Here is a 15,652-nt window from a genome sequence, read left to right as displayed (position 1 = left end):
GGGCAATCAGAGCGAGTGGAGACCGCGTACCTCCCAGGGTCACTGGAGAGCAGTGGACTCTTGTGTCTCTAAATTGATGTGACAGATTAGAATGTCATCCTCATTACTGCCATTTGTATTATGACAGAGGCGCTCACAAAAGAAATATGACCGATAGTAGGAGACTCATCTTTGGCCAAGGAAGGCTAAAATTTGTCAAAATTGGAGAGACATGCAACATGTTTTCCAATCTTTCTGTGCCTACTTAGAGAATGAAATAAAGCAAAATGGTGAAAGCGGTCATTTTCTCTCCTTCCTAGTGCCTGTTTCTGCTCTGGGCACATCAGAGCCCTTTCATAACCGAATAAGCAGGTCTCCGTTGCAGATGGTCCCAGGCCCCAGATCCTACCTTGCCCGGTCCTCTCCCTAGGAGCTCTGTGGAAATGAGTTTTCTTAGCTGGTGCATGGCTGCACTTGAGCAACACCGTAGGAAAGTGTTGATGTCCTCGCCTTCTGTTTGTGGAGATCCTGGCTGGCACCTCCTTGTGATCGGGAGAAATCTGAAGTGACATGTGTCACAGTGTTAGTAACAGAGAAATGGCAGGTCTTCCTCTCTTGAACAGCGTGGCTCAGTTTTAAGGGACCCTTATGCTCCAGGGAACAAATGGGTCAATGGCATGGATTTCAGGTCAGCAAGTCACAGAGGAACACACTGAGGACCAGTAGGTACCTGATGTCCCCAAGGCTGTCCCTGCTCTCCTCTTTAGATCACTGTTTCCTGTGCTCAGCCCGCTCTGGTAAAAACAGGATGACCATACTATCCCTTGCCACTTCCAGTGACATGGGGACAGGACACAGTGCTGAGATTTATTGTGTCTTTTTTAGCCAAGGGGAAGTATGGTTCGTCTGACTTACATGCTGGGGCAGAACCTCGTGTCCCTGTTCCTTCTATTTTTTATTGTCATTTCTGGTGTTTCCCAATGTCATGACCTTGAAGATTGGAAAGTCAAAGTTGTCTGTCTGGGTATTGAGTTTATGGCGGTACTCATTACACCCTATGAGGATTAAGGGGTCTCCATTGTGCTTACGACGACTCTAGCTTCTGGGCCTCTCCCTATGTCCCTTCTCTAGTGAGCTTTCTCTCACCTGCCCCAATCACTCCAGTGACCTGGAGCTCGTCTGCTGGGTACAAGAGCAGTTGGCATGGGAATATTTTCTTATACCTTTGGGCAGCTCAGAATCTTGCCTTTGTAGATTGCTGATCAAGTGTTTGTTATTGTAGGAAGAAAGAGAGGATGAGATAAAATGGAGGAAGGAGGGGGCAGTACGAACTTGTTTGTTGCCTGAGGCTTGAACCCAGGGACTTGTGCATTCTAAGCAAGTGCTCTACCAATTGAGCGACACTACAATTCTTTTCTGTTATTTTTAATTTTTATCCAGGGTCTTGCTGATCACCAAGATGGGCCTCAGACTTTTTTTGTAGCCTAAACTGCCTTCACAATCACTAGCCTCCTGTTTCAGCCCCCCACACTTAGGCAATCTGTGTGAAGCTCTTGGAGACAACAGTCCTTGAGATTAAATGTGCGCAGCATGCATTCACTCACAGAGAATTTTTTGAGCTCTCTGTGTAGGGTGTCAAATGCTGAGGTAGGTGTGTGATCAAGTGTTGTGCTTCCTACACCAAGAGACTGCCCCCTTCCACTGGGCAGAGCTGAGGCCCTCTCCCAAGAAGGGACTTGGTCAGCACCCGAAAGATCAGTGGTAGTTCAGGGATGGAGAAGGGAGAGGGCTGATTATTTAAAAGAACCTTCCAGCTCTGCGGGGACTGGAAGACATGAAGAGAGTAGAAAATCCAGGAATAGCTTGAGGAAGCAATCTGCTTGAGCAGAGACTGGAAAGATGGGTGTGGACCACTTGCATCCCCAGCAGCCATGGCCTGGTGTGTTGTCTTCCAGTGGCCCCCTGGGTTTGTATGCCTTTTAAATCCTTGCTTTGGCAATTCTTTCTCACTCTCCCTGGCCAAAAGTGTTGACCTTCTGTGAGCACGGGCTGGCAGGAGAAGAGAAGAGCAGCTATAAGCAACTTCTAGAGGAAGAGGTATGGAGGGGGAGAGGATACCGCTGTGATTTGTCTTTCTCTTATTTTCTTCTGAAAATAATGGGATGTACTTTGAGAGACCTCAAGGTCAACTGGCCTCATTTCTTGCAGTCTCTGCACCTCACAGTTGAGAGACCCTCTGTGGCCTTTTCTCACTGGCTCTTGCAAATGCAATATTAGGGTAGTGCCCAGCATAGAAGGACTGACTCACTGAGATGTCTGTCATTTGCCACCTATGGTAGTTGAATGTAATTGGCCCCCACAAGCTCATAGACAGTGGCACTATTAGGAGGTATGGCTTTGTTGGAGTGGGTATGGCCTTGTGGGAGGAAGTGTGTCATTGTGGAGGTGGGCCTTTGAGGTCTCATATATGTTCAAGCCACGCCCAGTACAGACCACTTCCTGTTGCCTGCAGGATCAAGATGTAGCTCCTTCTCCACTCTTCGCTCCCTCTCCACTCTTCGCTCCCTTTCCACTCTTCGCTCCCTCTCCACTCTTCGCTCCTTCTCCAGCACCATGTCTGCCTGCATGCCACCATGTCCCACCCTAATGATAATGGACTAAACCTCTGAAACTGTAAACCAGCCCCAATTAAATGTTTTCCTTTATAAGAGTTGCTGTGGTCATGGTGTCTCTTCACAGCAATAGAAACCCTAACTAAGACATTGCCACACCATGAGACATTCTTGAATACAAATTCACAGAACTCTTTCCTGCAGGAGCACACTTGGACCGGAGTCAGGCCCACCTCGTGTGCTGTAATATGAACTGTATGTTTCTGGGTGTCACACCCCAGTGTGACAGACCTGACCAGTATGAGAAACCCTTGCTGTCAGAAATTCTCTGGAGAGTTTGCACCTTCCTCCCGGCATTCTGACAGTGACCTCAGCATGCACCAGGATTTAGCCTGGGTTTGGGGAATTGCATTAAGCGGCTAGTTAGTGTTCGGTCTTAACTTTCTCACGGAACGTTTTTCTGTAGCTTTCTCCATTAGCTTGATGGAAAGACACAGATGGTTTGAGCCACACTCTGCTATATTCAATCCAGCCTAATTCGGTTGATGTAAACCACCCAGCACACAGTACATGTCATCTAGTAACTCAAAACTAGAACTGAGACAGATTACAGTGAAAAACACAGGCCCTGCCTGGGGTGGATGTCTATGCTTGTTATATGAAAAGAAAATATGAAAATAGAATTTCAAGGAAAGGAACTTTTTTTTAAAAAAAAAATTGAAGCTAAACAAAGGAATTTTTAAGTAGGTTCTAGGGGTGGAAGTTGAGTTTATTGTGATTGGCTTTGGGATAGGGATGCGTCTCAATGAAACTTGTAACACAAGGCTCCATGGCAGAGCTACAGAAGCCCGTGACAATATGTTGCAATAAGTTATTTAAGAGTATAATAGCAGCTGTGAGCCTGGGGGTGTGGAAGGGAGATTACATGATGGAAATGGCATCACAGAGCTACTGGCTTTTACACGTTTGATGGACGTCTCTAGCAAGTGCTTTCCCATCAGCTGGCTTTAATGAGGTGAGATGCCGGGTAATAGCGTCCAAGAAAGAATCATGCAGGGGCTCGAGGGTCTCGCTCCTGTTTTGCCTTCTCTCATCAAAGATGGGCGTTTGATGTGGTGAGGAATGCCCTTCGGAAATGAGAGTGTGGCCAGCTCTCACAAAGCCAGTGTGGCGTCCAAAGAGCCTTCATGTGCTTATAATTGACACTGTGGCCTTGGAGGGACGGAAAGTTCAAAGCCATCATGTGGCTGCTGCCTCCTCATTCAGGACGTTGGCTTTGATGTTGATTTTCGCCTTGGCCAAGCCTTGTTGCCTCTGCCCCCTTCATGCATTGTATGTTCAGCTCTAGTCAGACCTTGAAGTGTGGCAGACAGGTTGCAGTTGGCCAGTCAGCAGAGTATACCTGCCCAACTTTATTGCTATGTGAATGAGATAACGAAATCATCTTAAGATTATTTTATTTTATACTCTACTTGGCTTGCATTATAAAGGTAATCTCGAAGATATTTCATAAAATTCATAACATGTAAGAATGTTCTATTTGATAAGTGATACACGAATAGTTTGGACTGCTTTAAATTAATTTTATGTTAAAAAAAATTCCACATGACTAACATAGATTTTTGTTGCATTAGGTCTTAGGTAGCATCTTGAACTCAGGAATTTGATGTTCCACATTCTTACAATTTTTTTCCCCTAAGAATAGGGCATGGAGTAGATACCTATAACCCCACAACTAAGGGGGCTGAGGCAGGAGAATCACAAGTTTGAGGCCAGCCTGGGCTATATATTGAGAACTTGACTTAAAAAAATAAAAGAAAAAGGAAGCCAGCAAGGTTATATTTTGTGAATTTCATGTTCCTTTTTATAAATCATGAGGTAATAGAGAGGTTTAATGGTTAAACCATTAAACCTTGAACACTCTATATGCTTTGATATCTTCTTTCCATTGGTTAACAGTAAAATTATGTGTGCCAGTGATATAACTCAGTGGTTAAAGGTGATTGCAGCCAAACATGGCCACCTAAGTTCGATCCCTGAGACCCACATGGTGGAAGGAGAGAACCAACTCCTAACAACAGACACAATGTACCATGGAACACTTGTATATACACACATATGAGTATACATACAATATATATATGCATGTGTGTGTATATGTATATATGTGTATATATATATATGTCCTTTAAAATAGAACTAGTGTTCTCTTTCTCACATGTTTAATGCCTTCAGATCCTGTGGAAGAATTTCAGCCAGATTAAGGATGTCATTAAAAAAAAAACCTTGAGCTGGGCGGTGGTGACACATGCCTTTAATCCCAGCACTCAGGAGGCAGAGGCAGGCGGATCTCTGGGAGTTCGAGGCCAGCCTGGTCTACAAGAGCTAGTTCCGGGACAGGTACCAAAGCTACAGAGAAACGTTGTCTTGAAAAAGCAAAAAACAAAAACAAAAACAAAACAAAAAAAACCCAACCAAACAAACAAACAAAAAACCTTGAGACAAATTTATACAATTGTCATTTTTCACATCATCTGACTCCCAGCATCCTTGATTTCTGTGTTGAAACTGTTAAATGTTTAATTGGCAAGTAATAATTGCATGTGTTTATGAAGTACAATGTGATTCTTTTTGATACAAATACTCATTGTAGAATGATTAAATAATGCTAACTAGATGTGCCCACTGACACTCCATGGACACTGTCCTGTACCTTTCCAGTGAAGGGGCAATGGCTGTTTCAGTTAGTACTTTTTCAGCATCGGTATTGGGAAGGTTGCTGTAAATATCCTTCTCGTGGAAATATTCTAGAAACAGGTTAACCTTGGGTTTTGTGAGCCCTCATTTAAGAAACGTTGCCCAGCCTGGTCTACAGAGCGAGTTCCAGGACAGCCAAGGCTGTTATGCAGAGAAACCCTGTCTTGAAAAACCAAAAACAAGAAAAAAAAATGTTGACTATTCTCCCTGTAGCAGGCCTTTCCAGACAGCCCAGTTAAACACCATTGCCGTTCCCATTGGAGACTGGAACCCTTGGGGCTAACAGAAGATGATTTCCTAAAGGCCTGATCTGTATTTAATAAAATGTCACACACACACACACACACACACACACACACACACACACACACAGCTGAGAGAGAAAACTGTGTCCCAACTAACATACTCACTGTGCTTTCAACATTAGAGAAACGCTAGTTATAGGAGTGGGGGGTGGGGCAGGGCGGTTATTTTGAATAAAATCTTCTGTGTTTTGCTTTTATAATCTGCCAGTTCTTCCTGGCTGCTTTTTTTTTTTCACTCCGAAACCTTAATAAAATTAACTGTGGTAAGCTCTCTTGAAAGCTCACCTTTGGTGCCGATCACTAGCAGTCCTGTGAGCCAGCCCTCTACTCAGCCTTAAATGGAGATACTCGAAAGCAGTGCAGATCGTCTTTGAGGAGCCACTCTGTGTTGATGTTGAGAAACCAGGTTTCCGCCTATTAAGTGCTTTAAATTCCATTATGTTCTTTGGAGAGTGGAACTGTTGCTGTTTGAAGTAGGCTGTGTAGCCCTTAGCAATTAGGGGATGTGTGCAGGGAAGTGACCGGTCCTTGGTCCAGTGCAGAATTGCTCTGCTCCAGCCAACTGGACACTGTCTTACATATGCTCAACTCCGCTGTTCCAAGGGATGGCACAGCAATGACTCTGCCTCCCGTCACAAATGCCACATGCCACTTACTGTCACAGTAGAAAACATCGAAGTTCTAAAAATGTGAGGACTGATGTGGAATTTGAACACCGAATATCTAAAATAAGTAAATGCCTCTGTTATCCAGGTCGTGTTCTGGCGGTTGATGTCTGTGTCTAACCTACGGGAAATGTTCCACCTCAAAACATGAACGTGAGGTTATAAACATAGAACTCACACCAGATGACATAAAAATTTAGTTTTAGTATATTTTCAAATTTAACTTTGATGTTTTTTTATAAAATATTGTTTTTTTTAATAAAATATAGTTCAGTGATCAACTAATGCCTACTCACTGGATTTTTGGCATCTAACAAAGGGTGCCATGATACAGACTTTTGCTTATTTTAAAGGAAAAAATATAAAATTCAAGCATAACTTCATATTCAATAATAATAAAATATATTTTCTAGCTTCATACCATAGAAAATATTTTTCAAGCAACGCCCACACTTTGCTTTTAAAAGGAACTTTCTAGCTCAGTGTCCTTTGTTTTCATTGAAACAATCCTATTGATATGCATTTCTAAATGTGCCTCTTGCCTGAAATAGTCATTCATTAATATTTTACCATGTAAGATTTTTAAAGGAAACTGTTTACGCATAGCTAATGCTTTTAAAATGTGTAAAATTTATTCTTGGACATGATTTTCATTCTCCCATTCCTTAAGAAAGAGCAGTTCCTTTCGGTTTATGGACTGAGCAAACGTGGGCATATATATTATCTGTCTGTCCGTTCAACAGAAAGTAGAGCCCAAGAGCTGTATCTAGCCATGGTGCCTATTGTGACCTGTGCAAAAAAAAAAAAAAAAAATCTCCGGTTATGTTCTTAATCAATGTGCCATTAAATTGACTCAGCAGTCTGTCATCATCATCACCCTCATTATCACCATCACTTTGTGTGCTTGCGTATGATGTATGTAGGTTTGTGATGGCTCTCATCATCATCATCATCACTTTGTGTGTACATGTATGATGTATGTGACATATGTGCATTCTGTCTTGCATATGTGCATTCTGTGTTGCATCTAGAGGATCAGAGGAATACCTTTGTGGGGGATTGGTTCTCTCTTTCCATTCCATGTAGCTTTCAGGAAATGCTACCATGGGTTTGGGGATCAAACTCAGGTTGTCAGGCTGTAGCACAGCACTTTAACATCTGAACTGTCTCGCTGACCCAGGACCTATCATTTTTAATAAAAGTAGGAGTTGACAAATAAGCACATTTTTTATTTATAAGAAGACATTTTCCCTGACCCTGCTCTAGGTAGTGACCCCTGGGAATGCTGAGGACCACATCTATGAAGCAGTTCATCTGTCTAAATATGTCTAGTAGTGGCTTCTGTGTAGCATGAGAATAAATGAATCACTACCCCCCCCCCGTCCTGGTTCTACATACCACCAAGTAAATGGGTGCATGAGCTCCATGCATTGGAAACATAGACAAACATGACTGTGTTTCTCCAAAATGTCAGAATTTATTAGATAACAATAAATTCACAAGTCATAGTGGTATCATTGACTCAACTTGCTAAATAGTATTGCTTTCCTTGATGACCTCAATTATTAATATTAACTTTCAGGTCACACATTACACGTCACATTGTAAAAGCCTACTTAGTATCTGTGGATATAAATAACTATGTATTAGGTTATAGAATGGTGTAAGAGACCTGAAAGGGCAGAGCTGGAATCCGATAGAAGCGTAAAGTGGACTTGGTGGAGGGGAGGTAACGCTCAAAGCCCAGGTCCAGAAGAATCTGAAGATGCTGGCTGGAGAGCCAAGTTGCAAGGTCAGAATTGAACTTTGGGGACTAGGTGAAGGGAAAGACTCATCTGGGTCCAAGTAGATGGATGAGCAGTAGTCCCAGGCAGTGCACAGGTGGACAGGGGGATGGCAGTTTGAGCAGGGCCTTGTCAACGGTAGGAACTAGAACTAAACCTGAAGCCCCTGGGACAGCCAGGAGTTCTCCACCTGTCCATCCCTTGAAGCATGCACTAGATAGCCAGGTAATAGACTGTTGGGGCCATTGCCATCTCAGGGCTAGGTGCCCAACTCTCTGTGTGACCCAAGAGAGGGAGTTGTACCTTTCCATGTCTGCTGCGGTCTGATAAGTTCTTGAACGTGGTTTCTGTGGTATGATTTTAATATCCCCATGTATTCCTGTACTCCCAACTCACCTCAATAAATTAATAGGGTCATACCATTTGTACTCTTGGAAATAAATCATGAGTACGTGTCATGTTTAGTGTCACTCATATGTCCACCCGGGTACATAGTCGTTCTCTATCCTCAAGATGGACTCAAAAGCTGTTTGTAAAATGGAGTCTCTCAGGACAGGGCACCATTAAGCAATCTTAGCAACTTAGGGCAGGGTACCAATGGGCAATGTAGAACAGGGTGCCAGTGGGCAGTGTAGGGCAAGGTACCGGTGGGCAATGTAGAACAGAGTGCCAGTGGGCAGGGTACCAGTGGGCAATGTAGAACAGAGTGCCAGTGGGCAGTGTAGGGCAGGCTACCAGTGGGCAATGCGTGGCAGGGTACCAGTGGGCAGTGTAGGGCAGGGTACCAGTGGGCAATGGTCCAGTGTGGTAAATGCTGCTAAAGGCATGAAGACCATCACCCGAGTCCAGGACTGAGAAAACACGTCCCTGAGAAAAACAGCAAGCTAGTATTTTGTTTTGCTTGTGACTTTCATCCTTAGAGAGTCCATCAGAGTGAAAATACTTTGGAAGAACCTTTAATTTGCTTCAAAATTCAGGAAAATTGTAATCTAATATTAGCAAATTTTATTTGCTTGGTCTGACTTTTTGTTGGTAGATTGCTTTCCCTGCTGTTCTGAATATACTATAAGATACATTTTAAAATTTAAAATCTGTAATCACACCGCTCCAGTTTAAGAATATTTAAAATTTCAAAAACTATCCCCAGAATCTTTAGCCTTGTCGGTTTATCTTGCACTGTGTATATTGGCATATACAGGCAGCACACCCTTGCCGCTTAATACAAAGCAGATGCCTAGAAAGCTGCAATTTAACCAGAATTTGTTTAAAATGTGTCTGTGCACCCATTTACTTCCTGATTTGAAGCTGTGGTTTTATCAGACTTTCGGGGGGAGCCAGATAGCGACGCTTTGCTTAGCTTCCTTGTAAGAGTTAGCAGCAAAGGCGCCGCCGACTGGGGACCTTTGCATGTTCTCGGTGCCTTCCTGTAAATCTGACGGAGAAGTTTGCTGTCTCAGCCCTTCCGCACAGAAACGCCAGCCGTTGGCATCCGCTTGGAGTCACGATCTATCTCAACCATGCTCTGTCCCCTTTCTTTCTGATGGGTTTTCTATATTTCATTCCAGATTTATAGTTTTGCCCCTAACTGTCCCCCAGACTCCATTTGTTCATTCCTAGTCTGGGCTTTGAGGTGAACTGGGCCGTTTGAGACTCACCATAACAAAACAAAGCCTTGCCTCCCACTTCATGCCAGACTTACTCCTTTTGTCTTCTTCCTCCTCTGAATAAATGACAGCCACGATCACCCACTCATAGGCCAAGCCCCAAGTTTGTCCCGACTCCATTTCCCATCAGCAGTGCTCCAGGGAAGCTGGTGGCCCTGTTGCCAACTCCTCCCACTTCTGTAGCTGGTGTCCAAGCCGTTGCCTGGGTTATGGCAGGGGCCTCTGACCCATGTGCTACCCACGTGGGCTCACCTTTTAACACCTCCTTCTGTGTGTAGCTGTCAGAGAAGTCCTTTGCAGACAGAAATCAGACCCATTTACTCCTTTGCTTGGCGTCTCACCTAAAATAGAATTCCCAGCATAACTGTAGAGTCCTGTGTGGTCTAGCTACCTCTCTGATCTTAACCACTTTTGTGGGCTTCATCAGCATTCTTGCCGTGTGCGCCCAAACGCCCCTACCTCAAAGGCCCCCACACATTTTGTTTGTTTGTTTGTTTAGTGACATACACCTTTGTGTCTGGAGAATACAGACCGGAGAAAGAAAGCTACATCATGGTTAATTTAGAGAAGACGCCCTTCCTCACTTGGACTTCATAGAATGAACAGGGCACGCTCTAGAAATTCTGCTGTACAAATGGGGGTTCTGTCAATGCACTGTCGTTTGCCTCACGCCCCGTAGCCTTGGGCTTTCTCCTCAGCTCCCTGGCCCACCCCTGGACTCAGGAGTGCGTTTCCTTTCTTCGTCAACTGTCTCTGCTTTTCCTTCTATGCCTGAGTCCCTGGAGCAGCCCTGTGTTTCAGAACACCAGAGCCTGGAATCGATGCCCTCTGAACTCCGATGGGCAGCTGCAACACTTTCCTCGCCAGTGAAGCCCGGGGTCATTCCCGTCGTCCCTCCCACTCCCTGTTTATATGCCACCTCTTTTTCTCATGTCCCTGTCACGAAAACACGGCTCTCACCTCACAAAGAATATGAGCTAGTCTATTATGGAGTCAATTTGAGCAGCATGGCATGGAAACACAGATTTAAGTTACCCCAAATTCCATATCTCATTTTTGAAGCCTTTTCATGGAGTTTTTATTGTAACAGAACAAAGTAATAAATCAAGAAATTTTCAAAACGCATTGGTGGAAACACTAGAGAGAAGGTTACTGCCATGGTGGGGAAATCTCGGTTATAGGCCTTGCATGCTATCTGGTAGCATGCTTAGCCCTTTGATTGGTGGAGAATAGGGTTTTGCAAGGTTAATCCACTCTAGAGGTTTTAATCTGTTTTTCTAGTGAATTAGGTCTGACACCAAGGTAGGCCAGGGACGCCTCTCCAGGAGGCTAGTCGCAGCTGAAGAGGAATTGCAGCTAGGCTCTGGATTTGTAGCATTCCAACTCTCCCTCCCTGGAGTTCTAGGTCGCCAGCCCGTCGGCCCATCTGTATTTGCAGACTCAGCTTCTTTCCAGGAATTATTCACGTTCATTCACTTCTCTTCCTCACAAGTAATAACTTCTTCATGTTGGGGATTTCTTCCTTTTGTGTAGAGCTTACGTTCTGTGAGAGGGGGCACCTTGGCTTTCCCCCGCTTCTCTTCCTAATGTCTGTGTGGATATCATCTCGTGCCAGGGTCCAGACTAGTGGCTCAAGCCCAGTGCCCCGCGCACATTTCCTTGTGGCCTCGGACACATTGCATTGCCTCCTGCACAAACAAGGTTTTCAAGTTCCCTGTATAGCGTGATTGTGTTTTTCTTCCTTTCTTTTCTTATCTTCCCAAAGGGCACAGGTACACGCCACAGGCCCAGCCAGGGGCTCTGTGTGTTCAGTATGTGCTGTGGCCCCATGGAGTCAGCTTCCTGTCCTCCTTGTGGTCTGTGGGCAGCTTGGATCACAGACTCCCTCAGGGTGCGCTTCACTCTGTAGGAATAAAAACAAACAGGCTGCTGTATTCCTTAGATAAAGGGGCCTTTGGACCGGGCAGCAGCCTGAGAAGGGGCAGTGCCACAGGAGCTAAGTTTTTCATGACTAGCTTATTTATATTTTGAATTTCGAACATTTCATGGAGTTGCAGAACGTGGGTGGGGGAGGTTAGACGACAGTTAATAGTTTCCATGTTCCTTGAAGCTTTGTGTCTCCCCAGGGTTGGGGGGTGTGCATCTGAGAACTTATTTTGAAGTCCATGCTTGGGGAGACCCCCCAAGCAGTCCCCCCAAAAACACAAGCCTTCGCGAGTGCCTGTGGGATTCCTCAAGTGGACGTCTAACAAGGGCCCCTCTTGTTTCCACAGGTGATCTGCAACTCGTTCACCATCTGCAATGCGGAGATGCAGGAGGTTGGCGTTGGCCTGTACCCCAGGTATGGCAGACATCCCAAACCCACTCACTCCCATCCCGCACGCCAGCCGTCTGCAGGACATTAGGAAGGCTTTTGTCGCAGCCAGCTCAACAGTCAAACTCAAAACTTAGTGTGGCAAATCACAAGAGGCTGTAAAAGTGTTAAGTCTTATAACCCATATTTGTAGTGATATTTTGTCTGTGATCTAGCAAGTAAAGCCTGCCTGAAGATCAGCGTGCAGAGCTAAGCCACTAGTTAGCCGTAGAGCCCAGGCAGTGGTGGCACACACCCTTAATCCTAGCACTCAGGAGACAGAGGCAAACGGATCTCTGTGAGTTTAAGGCCACGCTTGGCTGCACAATAATGTTCCAGTCTAAAAGAGAAACAGAGCCAAGCAGTGGTGACTCACACCTTTAATCTCCAATACTTGGGAGTCACATGCCTTTAATGCCAGCACCAGGGAGGTGGAGACGGGAAATGATATGGCTGGGCACAGAGAGGGATATAAGGCCCGAGGAGACACAAGCTCAGCTGCAGTCTGAGGATGCAGTCAGAGAACACGGTCTGAGAACAGGATCATCCCTTTGGTCTGAGCATCGGTAGAGATAAAAGGTCTCTCTAGTGGATGGCCGCTCTGCTTCTCTGATCTCTCAGCTTTCACCCCTAATATTTGACTCCAGGTTTTTACTAAGAACAATTAGAACTCGTGCTACACACATTATATGGTATTAAGATGGCATGGGACTAGGAGGCCAAGTTTGACTGGAGTAGCCTGCTGTAGTGTTCCTCAGCCATCAGTGTGGCTGCCTTTGACCCTGAGCTAGATGGCATGAAGCCCAGCACTAGAACTACCCTGACTTCCATCCAGCCTCCTCTCTTACACCCTCGTGTGTCATTGGGTGCAGGTCAGCTCTATTGATAGCACGTGTATCAAAAAGCAACAGCATAGAGGACTTCAGAGCTTGGGCTCTGGGCTTGGGCCACCTGGTTCCAGTTCAGTCCCCAGTTAAATTGTGCATCCTTGGCTAAGCCGTCTCATTCTTAGGCATTGGTCCCTTCACCTGTGATTAACCCTCACAGTGTCGTGTGTAGCGGCGTAAATGAATGCAGACAGATTGTAATAATATATACAGCTTTAAGGGGGAAATAGATTTACAGAACCACAGGTTCCTGCGGAGAACAGGAAAGCAGAAGGGGCAGCTGGGAGCACGCCCGCAATCTTTATAAGTACAAAATATCCTCAAGGGACCCCGCCCCCTGCTAGCAAGGTGATTGCTTGGGTCTCCCCTACATCTCCCCCTTTTGTCTAAATAAGATCGAACCAAACCAAATACAACTATATACAATAGAAACAAATAATAAATATACCAAATGTTCTATTTCAAAGAATCTAAATAATGTAGAGAGTAACTACAATTATATAATCTTTAACTCCGTCAAAGATCTGAGAAGGAAATTAATATTACTTAACAAATGAGAGATATCCAAAATGTGCAACAAATGACAGAGACAACTGACTACCTGGCCAATCATCCAAAGTCTCGTTTGCAATGTTGAGTCAACCAACTTTGGCTAAGGCCTAACATAACTGACATACCATTATTAAAGGCAAGGAATTTTTTTAGAACTATCCTACCCTGTCTTGGCAGGATAAGACAATCCTGTTTTATCCACTTACGGATATTTTGTATCTTTGTCAGTAGTTGAGGTATGGGCTTTTCTTAACCCAAAGGCCAGTTCTGCCAAGAAGACAAGCTCCCAGTGGAGTGTTTTTGGTGCTCGACGTTCTCTTGGGAGTAGAGTGGCGTTGCCAGGAGTGATTGTGTCTCGTTGGCACAGAATTCTAGGTTAGATTAAAGGCCATATTCTACAGCTCTTCGAAGAGGCTGAAGATCATACTATTTATACTAAATATAATCTCTATATATCTAAAAAACCTGATTAACCTAAAAATAAATATGACAAACATATAATTCTCAATACCTATCTAACTTGAAGACTAAGAGAATAAACAACTATGCAATATATGAAGACAATGATCTTCAACAATGTCATTACATATCAAATGTAAACAATGTTATTATATAAATAGTATCAGAGGTAGACAAATGTAAACAATGTTATTATATAAATAGTATCAGAGGTAGAAATGTACATTGTAATATGGTAGATGTATCAATACAATATAGACAAAGTTATAAGCATACTCTTATACAAAAATAGGGGTAGGAACACTCACATTTAATATTCAATATGTCAATATACAAGAAACAGTACCAATACAATTTTCTAAAAACAGTAAATCACAAATACCAGTCATCCCATCAAACCAGTTAATTCCCCCCCCCTTTTTTTTTAAATACCCCTAATTTCGTAAAATATCTCCCCATCCCCTCAACCCTAAACCAACCACTAAAAGATGTCCCTAACCCTGAGGGCAAACTCTGTTGGGAGAGGGGACGTAGTCCTCTACAGTCTTTAGGGTGGCTGGAGTTGGTCCCTCTGCTCCGGTACTGAGCAAGTACTTCCTACAGAGTACTCCTTTGCCCTAATTGCTGTCAGTTCAGGGTGTGAAGTCCTGGCGTTTCCCATGTGAAACCTCCAGGAAAATCGTGACGAGGCTCCTTCCCAGAATGCATCAGGACCTACTGAGAGCAGGTCCCCCCAACCCATTATTCCTCAGTGTGAGCATCTAGCAGAGGCCCTGCCCTCCCCTACCGGAGCTCAGCAGTGAGACCCTCTTATGGGTCAGTGGAACCTCGGGTGACTGTTGTGATTGCTGTTAGCTCGGAGATGATCTCTTTGCAGGCTACTTGTCAGTAGCACCTTCATTCGGTTCACCTTACTGGGCTATTTCTAATGCAATCCATCCCTCAAAGGACTAAAAAATGATTTTATTATCAAGCTTCCCTAATTAGCCTCTGTTATGAGAAGTATCTGACTTCATATGAAGCAGGGTATGGGCAAACCTATGATCATATGAATATGAATGCTTCTGGAGCCCCATCCCCATTTCCTCTCTATCAAACCCATCTTGGACCCTCCCACCCAAAGTGTCTTTGGCTGTTGTTTCCACTTAATGTAGCTGCTTAACTGTAAGCATTGATGATCCCCCCTTTTTTCTTTCCTTTAGTATGTCTCTGCTGAATCACAGCTGTGACCCCAACTGCTCAATTGTGTTCAACGGGCCCCATCTCTTGCTGCGTGCAGTGCGAGAAATCGAGGCTGGAGATGAGGTAAGGAAATCCATGCCTCCCACTTCCTGTTTCCCATACACCTCCTACCCATCCCCCTCCACTCTTCAATGCCTTTCTCAGTGTGGCACCCACCTACAACCATTTACAGCTAGCTCTTTGCTGCCCTGCCACCAAGAAGGCACTTGAAGCACTCACAAAGCAAGCTGTAGATGAATCTACGCATAGTTTTTGGTCTTGGCCCCTGGGTTTCTGCATGATAATCCTCTGACATATATTAGAGAGATTTCTTTTGTGACGGAGCCTGGGTGTTTTGTGCACATGCATGTAAGCCATTAAATCTCCTCATTGGCAATGACAGTTCAGCTGCCT

The 15,652-nt window shown here is 44.5% G+C and overlaps 1 protein-coding gene across 1 annotated transcript in view; it reads left to right on the top strand.

Moving 5' to 3' along the window:
• Smyd3 (SET and MYND domain containing 3) overlaps nucleotides 1–15,652 on the top strand; it is a 562,325-nt gene that overhangs the window by 417,962 nt on the left and 128,711 nt on the right. Inside the window, exons 6-7 of the mRNA XM_041635444.1 lie at nucleotides 12,040–12,107; nucleotides 15,220–15,322. Coding sequence (XP_041491378.1) covers nucleotides 12,040–12,107; nucleotides 15,220–15,322 — 171 coding nt within the window. The remainder of the gene's footprint in view (nucleotides 1–12,039; nucleotides 12,108–15,219; nucleotides 15,323–15,652) is intronic.

This window comes from Microtus oregoni, unplaced genomic scaffold (genome assembly GCF_018167655.1).
Source record: "Microtus oregoni isolate MIOR12 unplaced genomic scaffold, Mior012 000047F_ref0000412, whole genome shotgun sequence".
NCBI classification, from domain to species: Eukaryota; Metazoa; Chordata; class Mammalia; order Rodentia; family Cricetidae; genus Microtus; species Microtus oregoni.
This window is presented reverse-complemented; position numbering and strand designations above follow the sequence as displayed.